At 36.3% G+C, this 19,988-nt stretch overlaps 1 protein-coding gene across 3 annotated transcripts in view; it reads right to left on the bottom strand.

Annotated features, from left to right (window-relative positions):
• The window catches only part of ORC5 (origin recognition complex subunit 5), an 81,981-nt gene that overhangs the window by 10,665 nt on the left and 51,328 nt on the right, over positions 1-19,988 (bottom strand). The window contains exon 13 of one of the 3 annotated variants that reach the window (XM_047849611.1): positions 3,933-3,966. The exons of the other annotated variants lie outside the window; for them this stretch is intronic. Coding sequence (XP_047705567.1) covers positions 3,958-3,966 — 9 coding nt within the window. The 3' untranslated portion in view covers positions 3,933-3,957. The remainder of the gene's footprint in view (positions 1-3,932; positions 3,967-19,988) is intronic. 3 annotated transcript variants of the gene reach the window in all.

Here is a 19,988-nt window from a genome sequence, read left to right as displayed (position 1 = left end):
AAAAGATTTGGAGACTTGCTTCATGGCAATTGAAGGGATAAGAATTTTTTAAAACCTGTAATACCTAGTGACAAGTCTTAGGAATTAAAAATACTTAATTTGAGACTAAAACTTTACAGATGCTTGGTAAACATTCCATGAGTGATTAAAAACAGTAATAGCAGTAATGATTTGCTTGGTACCAAGTATTCTATACACAGTATCTCATTTATTCCTCATAACCTTAGAAGGTGGACACTGTTACACTCACTTAGTGATGAGCCTTAGAGGTGGTAAGTAACTTGCCCCAGATCCTAGAGCTGGTGGGCAGCTTAGCAAGAATTCAAATCTAGAGTCCCTGCTCATCCTACTACACCATACAGACTGGAGTCTCCTCCCATTACAATTTTTAGGAGAAAAGTGTTAGGCAGTGTTCAGTCAGCTGTCATTGCTTTATTAGCAAATTAAAAAATGAACAGATGGTAGATACCACAGTATTTTATATACAGAAAATTCTATATTTAGCAAATATGAAAAATTTTTGCTAATTAGAAAAACACTTTGTGTTAATATATCCAAATATGAAGCTCTGCACTCAAAAAGTTAAGACTTTAATTTCTAATTCAATATCACAAATTAGGTTAAGTCTTGAAATCTTTTTTATCAATGTTCAAGAGTTCTGCATTCTGCAGCTGTTATACACTGTTTTTCAAGTCTATTAGATCAAGCTTATTTACATGGCTGAAATCTTACATACTCCATTTTTTATCTATTTCATCTACCAAAATTTACAAAAGGAATTAAAGTTCTCCCATTTTGAGGAGTCTGTCCTTTTTGTAGTTGTTAATTTTTGCTCTATGTTTTTGAACCTGTTACTAAATGCATACACTTAAAAATCACTGTTTTGTTGGCAAATTAAACCTTTTCATTATTATCTAATGGTCGCTTTCTTCAGTAACGCCTTTGCCTACAGTGTATTTTTTTCTAATATTAATATACCTATATCAACATTCTTTTAGGTGATAATGTTTTCCTTTTACACCATCTTCCTTTCAAATGTGTTATTTTCTTTTTCTTTAAAGTTTATTTATTTTGAGAGACAGAACGTGAGCAGAGGAGGGGCAGAGAGAAAGGGAGAGAAGGAGAATCCTTCTGACAGTGCGGAGCCGGATGCAGGGCTCAAACTCACAAACCATGAGATCATGACCCAAGCTGAAATCAAAAACTGTATACTTAACCAACTGAGCCACCCAGGCGCCCTGCAATTTTTTAATTTTCTTAGTTTTAGACAGTTCTCATGTAAACAACATGTAGTGCAATTTTTTTTTATAGCCAGTCTGACAATCTTTACCTTGCTCCATTTGCCTTTATTGTAATGATGTTCTAAAATTTTTCTTTCTACCACTGTATGTCAACCTTTCTTTCTTCTTTTCAAAATTTTTTTTAACTTTTTAAATGTTTTATTTATTTTTAAGAGAGCGAGCACAAGCGGGGGAGGGAGAGATGGGGACAGAAGATCCAAAGCAGGATCTGTGCTGAGAGCAGCAAGCGCAATGCGGGGCTTGAATTCACAAACCGTGAGATCATGACCTGAGCCGAAGTCACGCTTAACCGACAGAGCCATCCAGGCACCCTATGTCTACCCTTCTATTTGTTCTTCTGTGTCTTGTCTTTCATTGCACTAAATAACACTCTTCCATTCTGTTGTTTGTTCTACTATCTTGAAAGTAGTTATATACTCCAATTCTAATTTGTTTTGATTTCTTCTTTAGCTCCAAAGCTATTTTAGAATTTTTTTTTTTAATGCTTATTTTATTTTATTGAGAGAAAGACAGAGAGGGGGAGTTGGAGAGAAGAATCCCAAGCAGGCTCGGCACTGTCAGCATTTGTGAGACCATGACCTGAGCCAAAACCAAGAGTCATACGCTTAAACAAATGAGCCACACAGGCACCCCAGAATTCTTCTTTAATTTCCAACTCATGAAGTTTTTCCAGTATTTTTAAATTTGGGGGTTTTTTTTCAGGGGAGGGGTGGTTTCTGGAAATCACAGGATATGGTCTGTATACTAAGCAATCCCTTGACATTTGTTGAGACAACTGGGTTCTCCAGGAGGAAAGAAGAGTGCACAGGGACCTGAATGTCACTGTGACAAAGAATGGAACTGACCACAGTTGTCACCCTGCCTGTCCAGGCTGCCAGGCCTCTTCTCTCTTTGTCCTCAAAATGTCTCCAGTCGATGGCAAGTGAGCACAAAACATACCCACAAAATGTACTGACCTCACGCCAGGCAAACAAGATGGAATGAGATAAAAGTCTTCTCTCATGCATAAGTACCTACATGATATAGCCTCCATTTTGCCTCCTTGCCTGCAAAACCTAAAATATTTACAATGTGGCTCTTTACTGAAAACGTCTGCCAACCCCTGCATCAGAAAACTGTTAGGTTCAGATGACTGATTTAACCAATGTGGAAATCAAGATGCTCACTGACTTGCCCAAAGTGATAATGACTGGATGGTACCAGAAACTCAAATGGCTAGGATTTAGGTTTCCTAACTACAACTCCAAAACCTCTGAAAAGCATGTAGTGCTTTCTGCCTTGAATCAGTTTTACTTTTCCTTATATCTTCACTGGATGAGGTAACAGTCTAATACAACTCATTAGACGTTAGCTCTCTTAGCTGTGATCACAGTTCAGTTATGATTTTCTTAGTAATATTTTATATGCATATGAATAAGGTTAATGAAAGGTAAAAAAACAAATCATGTCATTCAACATTTTTACAAAAGATAAGTGTCCACTTATCTAGTTTAGGAATTAAGTTCATTGAAACAAAAATGATTAAAATTAAATTGGTTGTTAAAAATGTGTGAAATAGTGATGTGCCGATCAAATGAGGCCATGTGTAAAGCACTTAGCACAGGGCCTGGGACACAGTATTCGGTAATATGAGGTATTATTTATATTGTTACTACCTATCAGCATTATTTTTCAACTTCAAATTAAATGAGTTTATTTTCTAACAGCCCATTCATTTAGTTAAAACACACTATTACTTAAAAACACTGAATTTCCTATAGCTTACTTAAACATATACCATGCTTAACTTGTTTAGAAAACATAAAATTTAAAATTACCTGCAGATTAAAAACATAACCAGTTAAAAATTATATGGCCAGATGTAGAGAAAATTAAGGAATGTGAGAACAGTTCTGAAGAAACTACCCAAAATGCAGACTAAAGAGATACAAAGAGGGAAAATATGAAAGAGGTTAAAAAATAGAGAAGACAAAGGCCATACCCCTAATCAAAGATCTAGAAGGAAAACAGAGTTGGACAAAAAGGGGTACAAATACTATCTGAAGAGATAATGGATGGAAATTCATTTGAGGAGATGAAAAAACACTAAAGCACAGAATTAAAGAGTTAAATAAATCCAAAGAAGGAGAAATCAAAACAAATCCACACCTAGATACATCATCGTGAAAGTGTAGCACACAGAAGATAAGAGGAGTTCACTAGAAAAGAAGGGGCACCTGGGTGGCTCAGTAAGTTGAGCATCTGACTCTTGATTTTGGCTCAGGTCGTGATCTCACAGTTTATGAGACTGAGCCTCTCACGCTTGGGATTCTCTCTCTCTCTCTCTCTCTCACTCTGCCTCTCTCTTGCTTTCTTTCTCTCTCTCAAAAGAAATAAACTTAAAAAAAAATAGCTAGAGAAGAAAACACAGTATCTTCCAACAAGTGGCAGTTGGACCTACAGATTTCTTAAGAACGATGAAAACCATACAACAGTGAAAAGGTATCTTCAATACATGGTGGAAAATAACTCAGAACTGTACACCCAGAAAAAAAAATGTTTTAATATTGAAGATGAATTAAACACAGTTCCAAACAGAACCAAACGCTTACTGCCAAAAGATCCCTACTTAACGAAATTCCTAAAACATACCTCCAGGTGAAGGGAAGTGATCCCATCAAAAGGTCTGAAATGCAAGAGGGAATGAAGAATAAAGAGAACAGAAAATATGATGGTAAATCTAAATGAATTTGCCTGCAGAAATGATAATAATGCATTGTGGGGAGAAAAATAAGATCAGGGCTTCTGGGTGGCTCAGTCAGTTGAGTGTCCACTTCTTGATTTTGGCTCAGGTCACGAACTTGCAGTTCATGGGATCAGGACCTGAGCTGGGCTCTGTGCTGACAGAATCCCGTGCGGGATTCTCTCCCTCCCTCTCTCTCTGCCCCTTCCCTGCTCATGCTCTCTCTCAAAATATATAAACATGAGAAGTAATTAATTAACAAAAATAAGAGTAAAGTGCACAATACCAGTAATATGTAAATTGGGAGTATCGAAAATGAAGTTAAAATGTTCTAAGGTCCCATGGTATCTGAGAAAAGTAAAAGTACTTACTAAATTTTGACTTCAATAAGTATGAATGCTATAATTTTTAGAATAACAACTAAGAGAATAAAAACAAGAGTATGTGCTTCTACATTAGTAAAGAGGAAAAACTGAATTATAAAAATAATCCAAAAGAAAATAAGAAACAAAAATAGGTAGGTGAAATTGAAAGTATAAAATCATAGATATAAACAAAATTACATTAGTAATCATAAGTAAGCTAACTGCTGCAAATAAAAAACAAAGACTGACTGATTGAAAAAAATAAATCCAACTATCTACTGTTTGGGAGAGATACCTCTAAAACAGAAGAATATGGAAAAGTGAAAAGTCAAAGGACAGAATGAGATACATCAAACACTAAAAAGAAACACGAAGGTATATCAACACAAATAAAACCTGATTTTAAAGGCAGTTTAGGGGCGCCTGGGTGGCGCAGTCGGTTAAGCGTCCGACTTCAGCCGGGTCACGATCTCGCGGTCGGTGAGTTCGAGCCCCGCGTCAGGCTCTGGGCTGATGGCTCAGAGCCTGGAGCCTGTTTCCGATTCTGTGTCTCCCTCTCTCTCTGCCCCTCCCCCGTTCATGCTCTGTCTCTCTCTGTCCCAAAAATAAATAAACGTTGAAAAAAAAATTAAAAAAAAAATAAAGTATGCTATTCTTTAAAAAAAATAAATAAATAAAAAATAAAGGCAGTTTAAAGAAAGGTTAACTTAATAATGAGAACATGCAGGCCCTGCGTGCTCGTATCTCTTATGAGATGAGTTACTTGAGATCTTTTTTCTAAAAAAATTTTTTTTTTCAATGTTTATTTTTTTGGGACAGAGAGAGACAGAGCATGAACGGGGGAGGGGCAGAGAGAGAGGGAGACACAGAATCGGAAACAGGCTCCAGGCTCTGAGCCATCAGCCCAGAGCCTGACGCGGGGCTCGAACTCACGGACCGCGAGATCGTGACCCGGCTGAAGTTGGACGCTTAACCGACTGCGCCACCCAGGCGCCCCAACTTGAGATCTTTACTATGAAGGGATGGGGTAAGTATTACTGAACATCAAGACAAACGTGTTATCCTTCCTATTTTGGAAGCAGGTAGGAATCATGATGAGAAAGTAGGCCTGAAATTTTATGGATATATAGAAGAGTTAACATAGATTCTTGTGGCAAAATGCATTCATTAACTTCAATCTTTTCTATTTTTCTGTAAGGGATTCATTTGCTAAAGTAGGTTAGTAATAGCCAATTGAAACTCACACATTAATCTTCCTTATTATTAAACACAGGTTTTTTTAGTATTTTTAAAATAGAAAAAAACATTAATTACCTTTTTCTTCCAGTGGCATCTCCTTATATTTCTTATAACTTCTACTTTCTTATGATTCAAATACCCTCATATACTTAATCCTTGAACTCAAATTGTATGCTAAATTACTCTTATGCATTTTTCAAAAGAAACACACAAATCTGTCTTTAATCTATTTAAGTTAGAATTTCAAGAATATTTTTGGATAGCCTATGCTGTTATTACTTTTATCACATTAGTTACAACAAATTTCCAAAGGCAGTAAATTGAACCAGAGAGCCCCTGAAAATCATTACCAGAATTCCATGGATAATCATGTAAATTGTGCAAAGGAAACAGTATCACTTTAAGATGTAGCAGTCAAAAGGTATTTCCAAACTGTTAATAAGATGGCTGCTCAACTTTGGGAGGAGGGGAAGGTAGGATTCAGGAAAAACTAACACACAAAAAAATCCAAAACCAAAATGAAGCAATTAAATTAGGATGTGATTTTTTAAATTAAAAATTACTGGGGCGCCTGGGTGGCGCAGTCGGTTAAGCGTCCGACTTCAGCCAGGTCACGATCTTGCGGTCCGTGAGTTCGAGCCCCGCATCAGGCTCTGGGCTGATGGCTTGGAGCCTGGAGCCTGTTTCCGATTCTGTGTCTCCCTCTCTCTCTGCCCCTCCCCCGTTCATGCTCTGTCTCTCTCTGTCCCAAAAATAAATAAACGTTGAAAAAAAAAATTAAAAAAAAAAAAAATAAATAAATAAATTAAAAATTACTAATTTCAGAGATTTTTTATTCTGTAACCTTATCATATGAACAAAAAGAACAGACACACAGAGTTTAAGAGAACATTACATATAGCAGTGTACAAATGTACCAACAATTTAAAAGTACTCTGCCAGTTTATTAAAATATTACTAGAGTAAAACTGACAAAAATCATGTACAAAGATTAACTTGTGGGGTGAACATTTTGAATCTCAAACATATGAACTTATACCTAAATGAAAACTTGTAGGAAAAAACACATGAAACTTTGGAAAATTATTTCTATACATAAAGTTCAAGAATATCCACCTTCCTCTCCACTAGCCAATTCTTAAAAATTATCTAATATTTGTTTCTAATTGTATATTCACAAAACTCTTGAGGACTTGCTCTAGGTACTGTGCATTCAAAGATAAACAGGACCACAGAAAAAACTGATTTACTTCCTTGCACAAGTTTAAATGCTCATAACAACATAGTGAAATCGTACCTCCAGGTTGGCATTAATACCTGTGGTTTGATATGGCTGGTGGGAATATGGCAGAAGTCTCTAGACAGTGAAGGCACTCAGGACCAGATGCATTACAGTGTCTCAGTTTTGTGTATGCACGTGCATGCATAAGGTAGAGATGGGACCAGAGTCTTTCCTATCTGCTGCAGCAACCAATCCTGTTGTCAGAATCATTCCCATTGTTAACGCCCCAAATGCAGGAAGTGATTCTGGGTAAGGCTCTGTTTCTAGCAAAGAAGAATAAACTGAAATATACTGCGGTCAATAAAATTAATGTCTTAGAAGAATTTAATCTTTATTGGAGATAAACTTTCTAAATAATAATGGTAAAATATATTTGAAGATACTGAAAAAAAACTTAGCACTAATTTACAGTAGGCTTCTCATGCAACTCAACTTTGCAATTACCTTTGAATATACATATATATTTTAAAGTTTATTTATTTTGAGAGAGAGAGTGAGTTAGCACAAGCAGGGGAGGGGCAGAGAAGGGGAGAATCCCAAGCAGGTCCCATGCTGTCAGTGCAGAGACTAACAAGGGGTTTGAACCCATGAACCAAGAGATCATGACCTGAGTCGAAACAAGAGTCAGATGCTTAACTGAGCCATACAGGTGCCCCTACCATTGAATATACTTTATAAACAAATACTAACAAAGAGCCTAGAAAGTAGGGCTGGAAAGAAAAGGTAAAAAAATAAAAATACAGGAGAACTTCTGGTCCAGACAAGATGGCATCGATTCATATTTACTATCTTTCCCTGGACAACTATCCACCCTGGAAACAATAAGAAGCAAGCAAAGGAGGATTCTGAAAGGTGCAAAGGGGAACGCAGACTGCTTATGGGCCCAGGACTAGAGGAACAATATAAAAGCAGGGAGTCCTATGACTCCCCACCCAAAAGCACAAAGTAACCCAGGCCTAGCATCCCGTAATTCCCAATCCAGAACAGAAAGCTACCCAGGCAGGTCTATTCTTCCCTGACTGGAACAGGAATCCTACCACCACAAAACTGGCAATTATGAGTTCTATGTCTCAAAAAACTATCCTTCATGAATAAAGTGGAAATAAAGAGCTTCTCATATGAGGGAAAACTAAAGAATCTGTCACTAGCAGACCTGCCTTTAAATCATGGTTGGGGCGCCTGGGTGGCGCAGTCGGTTAAGCGTCCGACTTCAGCCAGGTCACGATCTCGCCGTCCGTGAGTTTGAGCCCCGCGTCAGGCTCTGGGCTGATGGCTCAGAGCCTGGAGCCTGTTTCCGATTCTGTGTCTCCCTCTCTCTCTGACCCTCCCCCATTCATGCTGTGTCTCTCTCTGTCCCAAAAATAAATAAACGTTGAAAAAAAAAAAATTTAAATCATGGTTAAAGTAAGTTCTTTAAACAAAAAAAGGAAACGATAAAGGAAGGAACCTTGGGCATCAAGAAATAAGACAAAACAATGGAAAGAGCAGAAACACGATAAATCAAATAGACCATCTCCTTGTGAGTGTTCTATATCATCTCTGATTAAAAATTATTCCACCAACCTGATACTCAAGACAGTAATATTTTAAAAGGGAGAAAGAAAAGGGGTCTAACTGGAAGTAAGGTTACCATGCTTCACTGGAAGTGGTAAAACACTGATATCACTTATAAAACTAAACATGCAATTATTAGATTATCAGCAATTGCACCACTGGGCATTTATCCCAGAGAATTGCATGTTCATACAAAAACCTGTACATGAATGTTCACAGTAGCTTTATTTGTAATAGCCAAAACCAAAACTATCCAAACAAAACAAAGAATGGAAAAGAGGCCACATGTCCCTCAATGAGTGAATGGTTAAAGTGTGGTACATCCCTATCATGGACTACCTCTCAGCACGAAGAAAAAAAATGAACTATGATACATGCAAAAACTTGGATGACTCTCAAAAGAGTTAATTATGCTGAGTGAAAAAAGCCAATCTCAAAACAGTATACTATATGATTCTGTTTCTAAAAATTCTTGAATTCATAGAACTTTAGAGATGGAGATTAGTGGTTGCCAGGGATTGGTAGAGGGGGTAGGAAGGAGGTAGGTGTGGTTATAAAATAGGGGTCTTTGGAGTGATGTCACTGGTCTGTATCTTGACTGTGGTGGTGGATATACAAACCTACACATGGGATAAAATTTCACATAAGCAAGTATGCACAGATACACACAAAAATAAATATTTGTAAAAGTGGGACATTTGAATAAGATCAGTGGATTGTATCAATGTCAACCTCCTGGTTGTGGTACTGTAATTCTTTTTTTTTTTTTTTTTAATTTTTTTTTTCAATGTTTGTTTATTTTTGGGACAGAGAGAGACAGAGTATGAACGGGGGAGGGTCAGAGAGAGAGGGAGACACAGAATCGGAAACAGGCTCCAGGCTCTGAGCCATCAGCCCAGAGCCCGACGCGGGGCTCGAACTCACGGACCGCGAGATCGTGACCTGGCTGAAGTCGGACGCTTAACCGACTGCGCCACCCAGGCGCCCCTGTGGTACTATAATTCTATAAGATGTTACCTTGGGGGGAAACTGAATAAAGGGCACACAAGAGAAGAGATTCCATTTTATTTCTCACAATTACATGCGAATCTAGAATAACCCAATTACCTACAAAAAAATACATATAGAAGATTCAATAAAACAAATACACAAGAAAAAAATTATGACTATGTATGGTGAAAAGTGTTAACTAGACTTACTGTAGTGATTTCACAATATATGCAAATCTCAATTCACTGTGTTCCACACCTGAGACTAAGATAATGTTGTAGTCAATTATACCTCAATAAAAACACATATACATACATAAATACACTGATAAAATACACAATATATAGAGAGCTTTGAGAAAGACTTTATAAATTGCCTGAATAAATCTGTTCTCAAAATGTTTAAGTACCTACGAAGCTAGGTATCTACTTAGAGAAATAAAAACAGTTTTTGACTCATATTTACAGGGATTTAAACCAACTTGATAAAATATTGCTTAAAATGGGCAAATAAGAGATGTTAATTATTTCAACATTGATATGGTGCTGTGGTGAGCCTGTGTTGATTTTAAAAAGCATATAGATTACAGATTTTCTTATTGAAAGCCAGATGATTAGTTACGACTTGTGGTTCAGCAACAAAGGATTTAAAGCTGCTGGTTTCATGCTCTGGGCCCATAAAGTCCTCACAAAGTTGCTATAAATCTGTGGCTTGTACAACTTATTTCTCTAGAACATAAAATTATAACAGCAAAACTATTATTATGCAAATCCCAGGTTGGGATTTACATTTTCCAAAATTTTACTTTTTATTTCTATATCTTAAAACTGAAGGTTTTTCAGTTATGTGGGGGCTATAAAAACCAAATGTTTCAAACTTATTAAAAACTAAAATGTTTCAATATAAAAATGACTATAAAATAAAATTCTGAGCTAATCCATCAGTACTGAAAACTTTGGAGATCAATGCCTCATTTTATGGATGAGAAAACAGACATCATAAAAGGATGAATGACATTATCAGTCCCTGGTCAGTCACCCCAAACAAATATGTTGAAGCACTTTAGCATATGTGTCGAAATTATCTACTCTAAAAGTCCCAGTGAAAAAGAATACAACACCTATACCATGCTGGAGATTTACAAAAAAACATTTCAGAGTTCCAAAAATAAATTTTAAATTAAGCATCTTTAACATATTAAGAATTTTAACATATTAAGTCTTAAGAATCTTTAACATATTAAAAATGTTTAGCCAAAATAATGCCTCACTTTGGGTGCTGATGAATATTACAAGGTGGTCTGCAAAGAGTATTAACTACTGTGCTAAAGACCCCAGTCAATACTTTTATCTTTTCTTCTAGAGTCCTTCTAAATTTCTGAGAATGACACATATGTAACCTGGCATTCCTTTCTTCCTTCAGGATCTAGCAGGGAATATGGACAAAACTTGAGGGTGGGTGGGGGAGAGCCATGGGACTGGTTAATATTAGATACCATGGGTAATTAGTGATATGGGGACTGGAACCTACTATTGAGTCCCAGCTCTATAGATCAGATACAGCACTGATAGATTATAAATACAGACACTGTGGTAGGCACTTTAATTTCTTCAGTCCTCACAACAATCCCACCATGAGTTAGGTACTATACATAAACCTCTTTTTCCAGATAAGGAAACAACTTCAAAGAGGTAAGTGTTCAAGGTCACTGAGCTAACAGTTATAAGAGCACCACTGAATTTGAATACCATCTGAATCTAAAGCCCATATTTCTTACACTACCCCCAAAAGGGAGCTACAGTACACAGGGAAGAGGTCACTTTGTTGTGATAGACTCAAGAAAGCTTTATGGAAGAGGGGAGTAAAATGGTAACTCTAGAAGCATTACACCCTGGAAGGAGGTCCTGTGAATATGCCAGAAGTTAGAAACCCAGCGGGAAAACCACTACAGACAAAACAAAGACCTTAATGAAACTGTAGCAGAAAGGATAAAGAAATATGTCCACATAGGCAAATGTCCTGCCCTAGGGATACAGGTAACAGCCTTGAGAATTACTATTCAACAATCATGTGAACAAATGATCAGATGTCAGGGGTGTGATTCACCAAAGTAAAATATTAAGTGGACTTTATTAACCTAATGAAATGTTAACTTTCCATAAACCAGACTGCACATTACATTAGATATAAAATCATTGCTTTTAAGGTTTAATTTTAATTTTTATTTATCTTTTAATTTGTTTTGGGAGACAGAGTGGGGGAGGGGCAGAGAGAGAGAGAGGGAGACACAGAATCTGAAACAGGCTCCAGGCTTTGAGCCATCGGCACAGAGCCCAACGCGGGGCTGGAACCCATGAAGCGCGGGATCAGGGCCTGGGCCAAAGTCGGACGCTCAACGAACTAAGCCACCCAGGAGCCCCTTAAGGTTTAATTTTTAAAAGATAATTTAAGGTGGGGAAATTGCATGATTTCTTAAAATCTAAAATTAGGTAATGTTAAAAACGGTATCCCAATGCAACATTTCTTATACATTTGTGGATTAAAGATCATTTACAGAAAAATTTATGACACTAAATCATACAAAACATGTAACAGTTGAAAAAATTAAGTTAGGATAAACATTAAACTTTTAAAAAGCAAAGGTAATGGAAAGGTCTTTCCTGAAATATTGAAATCATTCTCAAGAAGTGTCATTTTAATTATTTAAGTAAGTTTAAATTTTTGTATGGAAATCATTTACCCCCACTTTTTGGTTTCTATTACCTATTAAAGCATATTCTTTTGCCAATAATTTCCAGATTTTAGGAGACTACGTACTGTCTTCCACAGCTGCTTGTCTATTGTGTCAAGCTCAAATCTAGATGAATGAAATTCAAACGAACATGAAAGTAGCCTAGGGAGTCGGTTTTTCCAAGTCAGAATTTGGATTTTGTGCCAGGAATACAGAATAAAGTTAAAAAAAAAAAAAAAAAAAAGGTGGAGGGGACTATAAGTCAGGATCTAGATGAAGATACAGACAACTTGAGAAAAGGGGAAAAAAGAGCTTTGGGAACTAGTTAATATTAGTGTTAAGTTTTAGTCATATGTTGCCACCGATGTTTTTCCTCAAAATAAAATTTCTGGTTTTTAGCCCTTGGTTTAAAAATGAACAAAGGGCATCTGGGTGGCTCAGTCAGTTAAGCATACGACTTCGGCTCAGGTCACGATCTCGCAGTTTGTGAGTTCAAGCCCCGCATTGGGCTCTGTGCTGACAGCTCAGAGCCTGGAGCCTCCTTCAGATTCTGTCTCTCTCTCTCTTTGCTCTTCCCCTGCTCATGCTCTGTCTCTCTCTCTCTCAAAATAAACACTTAAAAAAAATTTTTTTAATAAACAAAACCCCTAAAATTCTGAAGCATCTTACTATCAAAAAAGAATGTTATTTCCCTAGCTTTCATGCATTAGCAACATACTAACCACAAAGAATTTTATTTTACTTTAGCTTAAAATAATCAATCTGCCTAATTCAAGTGCCAAAGTATGTATTTTTCTCCTGTGAATAGCACCTATGTCATGACAGAGGCATTCACAAAGAAAAATTAAAAGTGAACACCTCCTTACACTTGGATATTTTTTAATTAACATCTTAAATGGGGTCGTGCAATATTTACTTAATTAATCTTTGCTCTGTATACTATTATGTTCTTTGTTCTCATCCATGTAGGGGATGAGCTGATTATTTATGTCTTAACAAGAGGAGTTCATGTACCACAGTGAGGTTTTTTTTTCCTTAATCTGAGAGGCAGTCACTAACAAGCTTCAGCTGGAAGTGCTTGATGTTAAAACAGTGTGAACCTGCTCCTGGGCTAATAAACTATGTTCTTTCTGCCAACGAAAGGAAATCAATTTACAACTGTAATTAATTTTTAACATGCTCATTATTTTTATACTTTCATAGGTTGATATCTATGTCAATTGATTTGTGAAATACCCTGTCCTGTTTGTCCTGGAGGAGCTTTATAACTTGAAACATATTAAATTATTTAAATAAAAGAACTTAACATATGATATGTTAATGCATGAGGTTCACACAACCCAACAAGCACATTTGATCTGATTTCAGGTGACGTGATAGTTCATGAGCATGTGGCATACATCAAGAGAGTTCAACTGACAGTTCTCCACACATGAGGTGGAGATGATGAGTGCGGCAATAGAAGCGATAGGTAAGTGCTGTCAAAGCTGTTCAACTTAAAATCATCATCTCTGGAAATTCATCTTTGGAATTTTTAGTTAAAAAAAAAAAGGTGGGGAGTGGACTATTAGTCTCCAATTATGCTCAGATAAACAAAAACTGGCATGTATGTTTTTACATAGAGGAACTAAAGATAATGCCTATAATCCCTAGAACTTAATCAGCACACAAATGACTGCAAATCTTTAGTCTCTAAGAAGACCATAACTGCAAGCTTAAGAGAATGGGAAACCATTCATTCAATGAGTGAATCTCACATTCAAGGCACTATGTGAGAGACACAAAAATGAAAAGACAAGGTCTTTGCAACCTCAAAGAGTTCAAGATATCAGAGAAGATAAACACATAATAAAATGGTAATAACACAATTATGAGAGGGGGCGAGTGGTTAAGTACAAACACAACTATCTGATTATAGAGAAGAGAATGAATAATAGGGAGGGAGGCAAAATGTGGATTGAGAAATGGCATTTGGGGGTGTGGATCACAAAGCATAAAAGAGAGCTCAACAGTGGTAGGGGAATAGCACATACAACAATATAAAGGAAAAACTGGTTGTGCTTTCAGAGAGGAAACAGCTTACTGTGAATGGTGTAGAGGGCCATAAAGGAAGTGGCAGAAAATGGGGCCAGTTTGTGAAGAAACTTACAGGAAATGCTATGGAATAGAGAAATGATTTTACAGATAATGTAACTCATTTAAAACAGTACAAGCAGAGGGGCGCCTGGGTGGCTCAGTCAGTTAAGCGTGTGACTTCAGCTCAGGTCATGATCTCACGGCTCATGAGTTTGCGCCCAGCATTGGGCTCTGTGCTGACAGCTCGGAGCCTGGAGCCTGGAGCCTGGAACCTGCTTTGGATTCTGTGTCTCCCTCTCCCTCTCTCTTTCTCTCTCTCTCTCTCTCTCTGCCTTCTCCCACTTGTGCTCTGTCTCTCCCAAAATAAATAAATAAAAACATTTAAAAAAAATTTTTTTTAATGTAAGCAGAAAAACAAGATCAAATTTACTTAAGATTTATGCTGACGACCGTATGGAAGATAAATTCAAAAGTACTTGGTGACAGGGAGACCAGTTAGGACAATGGTGCAATAGTCTAGGAGACAAAGAAAATATAGATTTAAGGTCATGGCAATGGGGAAAGAAAGGAATATATCCAAGAACCATCTGTATGTAGGAGGAAAAATAGATTGGACTTGGTGACCAAGTAAATGGAGACAAAAGCATTCAGAGATGATTTCTCCATTGAACTAAAAAATACCTATATTATCTTTGTGTTTCTAGCACCTAACATTGTGCATACCACAAAGTATGTGCTTTGTTAAAGGCTGAATAAATAAATGATTAGTTCTGAAATCTAGGTAACACTGAAAAAACAGAAAGAGGTTTAGGGAATAATTTTTGTTTTGGATACATTCAGTGTGTGATGACCACAGCACATTGAGGTATGACTGTTCAGTTGGCAATTAGGGTCCAGAGCTAGGATAAGGGCTAGAAATACAGAACTGAAAAGATGTCAGCAGACACACAGCATTTGAAGTTAAGGGAGGAGATAAGACAGTTCAGGGTAAGTTTATTTCCCTTTCTGATTCCTAACTATCAATAGGGCATGACTACTCTCAGTTCTAAGAATTCAACTCTATCACATTCAGAGAGTCCAAGTTGAGGGAACAATTAGGTTCTATGGATGACTTAGCACTGAGAACCCCAATTTCTCACCTAGGGGAAAGGATAAGGACTTTTCTGCAGCATCAGCTACTGAAATATGTCTTTGTATGGGCAGGTGAGGCCAACGTCCTCCCAAAGACTCTAATTAGTTGTGAGCTGACAAGGAATCAAGACAATTTCTCATTGGAAAACCCCTTAAGCATCAACGCTTCTTCTAATCATCTTTTTGTAAAAGTATTTTAATATGTAGCACACATTTCCATGATGTAGATTTTTCCAAATCATTTAACTCCTAACCTATTCTTATTGAAACTCCTTTCCTCATTAAGACAAACTAGTCATAAAGCTCTAATTAAGGTATGCATTTGCTAGAATAGTCACTATATTAACAATACAGGTTCTCTTAAATAGGCATGGGAAGGCACATTTCCATACATTCCTTTGTGTTTTCAGCAAAAAATTCTGCCAAGCCAAATAAAATTTATTGGTGTTGAATGCATTTGCCCCCAAAATGTGAACAAAGGGTATACATTTGGTATACTTATTAGAGGCACTACTAAGCTTTGAGAAAGGTAGTTATAAAATATTGCCTACGAAAATAAGGTACCAATATATTATTTTACTCAAAAGGTGAAAGCATAATTTATGCATTTTTTTATCCCTTAGGCAGTATTTTACATGTCACCCTTAAGCAATGGTTCCATTTTTCTAGAGTTCAATAAAAATGCCTACTGCTGGGCTGATATATTCACAAAGGCAAAGGAGCTACACTGAAGAAATTTAATACCAGAGTTAGGGAAGACATGAGAAGAGTAGTGTAGGGGTAAACACTGTTCTTTTACAGATGACAAGAAATTCAACCTGGGCAATAGAGTAAAATATACTGCGCCCTTTTCTTTTTTTAATCTTTGGTAATGATTATATTAGTATTCTTTACCACAGAAGGATCTTGACTCTTTTGAAATATGAAACATCCCTAAATAGTTTTTTAAAAATCTGCAGAAAAAAGCACCTACTACAGAGAGGCCTGATGGCAGAATAGTAATACATCCACACTAGGGGTAGTAGTGGATTCGAGAATCTAATTTACTGCACCAGTGGAGACTAAGCATCATGGCAGTCAGGCTCTTCAAGGCTAGAGAAGGGCCTGCCTCAGTCAAACATCACCCCTGCTGACCTATATTCATCAGTGAAGCAGACATTAAGTAAGCCTCCTAACCGTGTTTGCAATGAAATGTCCCACAATCTCAGTTGTGGTTTAAAAAAACATAGTAAGATTATTAGAAAATGTTAGCATTCAAGATATTTTCTGCGATTTATATAATTTACCTTAATAGCATCAAGTATTTAAGCTGGATATGACAGAGACACTGGAATGTGATTACAAGCCAAATGAAGCACAGACAAATCACCAAAAAATAGCTTTTCATACTTTCTAATACTCTACTATGCAGAGAATCTATTTTCAGGAAAACTGTTTTCTTCGCTACCTTTAATATATAGAAATAGAAAATAATCACACTTAAACTCGCTTCATAATATATTATAGCTAGATTTTAGGACATTACTCTTTATGTGTATGAGGTTCAAATTCTTATCTAATCAGTATATCTATGGGATAGTATTTCATCAACTATGATTTCTGATGCTAGGAGACTAGCTAGCATTTAATAAATGCTATTACTTTTCCTGTAAAAATATATATCAAACAACTATAATATTATAAAATACGCAAACTAATTTTTTAAGGTAAAGAAGTTTTATAATTATAAGTAAAATCTATAAAATCAGTTTATTTGGTTAAAGTAGTTTTCGTTAAAAGTTTACAAAAATAGTTTGAAATATTGTATATAAAAGACAGATGTAATAGTATAATCTATAATCACCAAGCATTTGATATATACCCTTTTGACTTTTTAAGAGCCACCTAGTTTATAATAAGCCGAATATAATACACTGCTTATTTGTCCATAACAAGTTTCAAGTCTTAATTGGGATTGTTTGATACCAATAAACACAACTAATTGAGTCTAATTTACTTACAACTAAATTTAATTTGATATTAGCAAAATTTAATTATGACCAGGTATAAAACAATCATGTTCCACAACACTAAGTTCAAGGCATGTCAAAAGGAAAGATTCAACAAACACGTTTGTTAATTTTTTTTTTTTAATGTTTAGTTTTGAAAGAGAGAGAGAGAGAGGGAATGAACAAGCAGGGGAGGAGTAGAAAGAAAGGGAGACAGAGAATCTAAAGCAGGCTCCAGGCTCAACTGTCAGCACAGAGCCAGAAGCTGGGCTTGAACTCACAAGCAGTGAGATCATTACCTGAGCCAAAGTCAGATGCTGAACCAACTGAGCCACCCAGACGCCCCTAAAATTTTTATTTTTAAATGTTTTTGAAATAAATAATATTAACAAAATCCCTTCTATATTTTAAAAAAGCAGGAAATTATACAAATTTACTGTACATCTACCTATATTTGAAGAAAAATGCCAAAAATCTGATTTTGGTTGAATAAAGGTTAGCAGTCCTAACAAGTACAGCAAAAACATCTTCCAGCTATGATAAATTAGAGGTGAAGCCTCTGCTTCAGAAAACTCGCACAGGTAAAATAACTAAATTATCATTCTGCATTCTGATGATAATTATCTGGAAATTATAAAAATTATTAAATATATCCCGTAGAGCTTATAAACCAACAACTAAATGAGTAGAAAGCATGAAGTTATCTAAATGCTACTGCAATTAATGCAACATTTGTGGGGAAAGATCAAGTTGATTCATGACCAAAAAATTAAACTGATGTAGAAATACAGTCCAAATATATTCCAATATGTATAAGGCATCATGACATGAGTTCAAAAAGCAGAGAAAGTAGAAATGGAAATGTGTATTTTTTAAAAAATATACCTGTATGTTATACTTTGCTCAAATTTTTTCTTTTTTATACTCTTGAAAATGATAATAAGTTTATAAGGACATTTAAAAAACTTTTTTTTAATTTATTTTTGAGACAGAGAGAGACAGAGCATGAGCAGGGGAGGGGCAGAGAGAGAGGGAGACATAGAATCTGAAGCAGGCTCCAGGCTCTGAGCTGTCAGCACAGAGCCCGACGTGGGGCTTGAACTCACAGGCTGTGAGATCCTGACCTGAGCCGAAGTCAGGCGCCCAACCGACTGAGCCACCCAGGTGCCCCAATTTATAAGGACATTTTAATTTAATTTTTTCCTCTCAAATTATGCACACCTAAATAGGAAGCCATTCAGAAATTACATATTAATTACCAAAAAAAATCAATTTGTCAGTATGGCACATAGAACTATTATTTTTTAATTTTTTAATCTTTAATTTTTTTTTAACGTTTATTCATTTTTGAGACACAGAGCATGAGTAGGGGAAGGGCAAAGAGAAAGGGAGACATGGAATCGGGAGTAGGCTCCAGGCTCTGAGCTGTCAGCACAAAGCCTAATGCAGGGCTCGAACCCACGAACCAGAAGATCATGACCTGAGTAGAAGTCAGACACTTAACCGACTGAGCCACCCAGGTGCCCCTAGAACTATTTTTTAAAGGAACAATGTATGTTCCTTTTCATATCTTTCGGCTATTTCTTGACATTAATTTAGAGTGCACTGTTTCTTATAGCAATATAATAATTATATTATTTTAAAACTCCTGAATTGTGGAATTACAGTGAACTATCTTTAAAAATAATTTTTCAAAATGCTAACTGATCAAATAAGATCAATGATAATATGTAATATATGTATAATTGAATGTCCTTAAATTTTTAAATACAAGTTTCCTTTTTAAAAGTCACTTTAAAAACCTATACCAGGGCGCCTGGGTGGCGCAGTCGGTTAAGCGTCCGACTTCAGCCAGGTCACGATCTCGCGGTCCGTGAGTTCGAGCCCCGCGTCGGGCTCTGGGCTGATGGCTCAGAGCCTGGAGCCTGTTTCCGATTCTGTGTCTCCCTCTCTCTCTGCCCCTCCCCCGTTCATGCTCTGTCTCTCTCTGTCCCAAAAATAAATAAACGTTGAAAAAAAAAATTTTTTAAAAACCTATACCAATAATTTCAGAAATACACTCTTCAGCAAATTTATCCTCTGGGAAAAGAGAAGGCAATACGGCTTAATATTTTAAAATAAGTGATACACATGGCCACAATCTTAAAGAACTGTATTCCCACTATCTTCACCTAACTACAAGATTATGGAGGAGGTGGGCAAGGATGAGTTAAGAGAAGACACAGAAATATCAAAAGTTTGAACAAGACGGTGCAAAAAATTTCCAAATTACCATTCTTCATCAAAGAAAAAGAAGATGAAGAAGCATAACTGGTTCTCATATGCTTCTGAAAAAAAGACAATTCAGTAGTATCTATTCTAAAGATAAGTGGTCTTAAATAACATATCTAATCAAATTAAAATTTGAAAGTAATACCTATAACCTTGACCACTTCCTATATATAAATGGCATAGTTTATCCATTCTAGCCACACTGACAAAGAATGAAAACATCAGAATTAATGCTTTGCCATTCACAAAGCTCAGATACATATATAAGAGATATATTTGTTTTAGGTAAGTGAAAATTTTTAAAATGATCCACGTCCCTGACTACAAGATTATATTAA

Source organism: Prionailurus viverrinus, chromosome A2, assembly GCF_022837055.1.
Source record: "Prionailurus viverrinus isolate Anna chromosome A2, UM_Priviv_1.0, whole genome shotgun sequence".
Taxonomy (NCBI): domain Eukaryota; kingdom Metazoa; phylum Chordata; class Mammalia; order Carnivora; family Felidae; genus Prionailurus; species Prionailurus viverrinus.
Note: the sequence above shows the minus strand (reverse complement) of the source record. Positions and strands in the feature narration are given on the sequence as shown.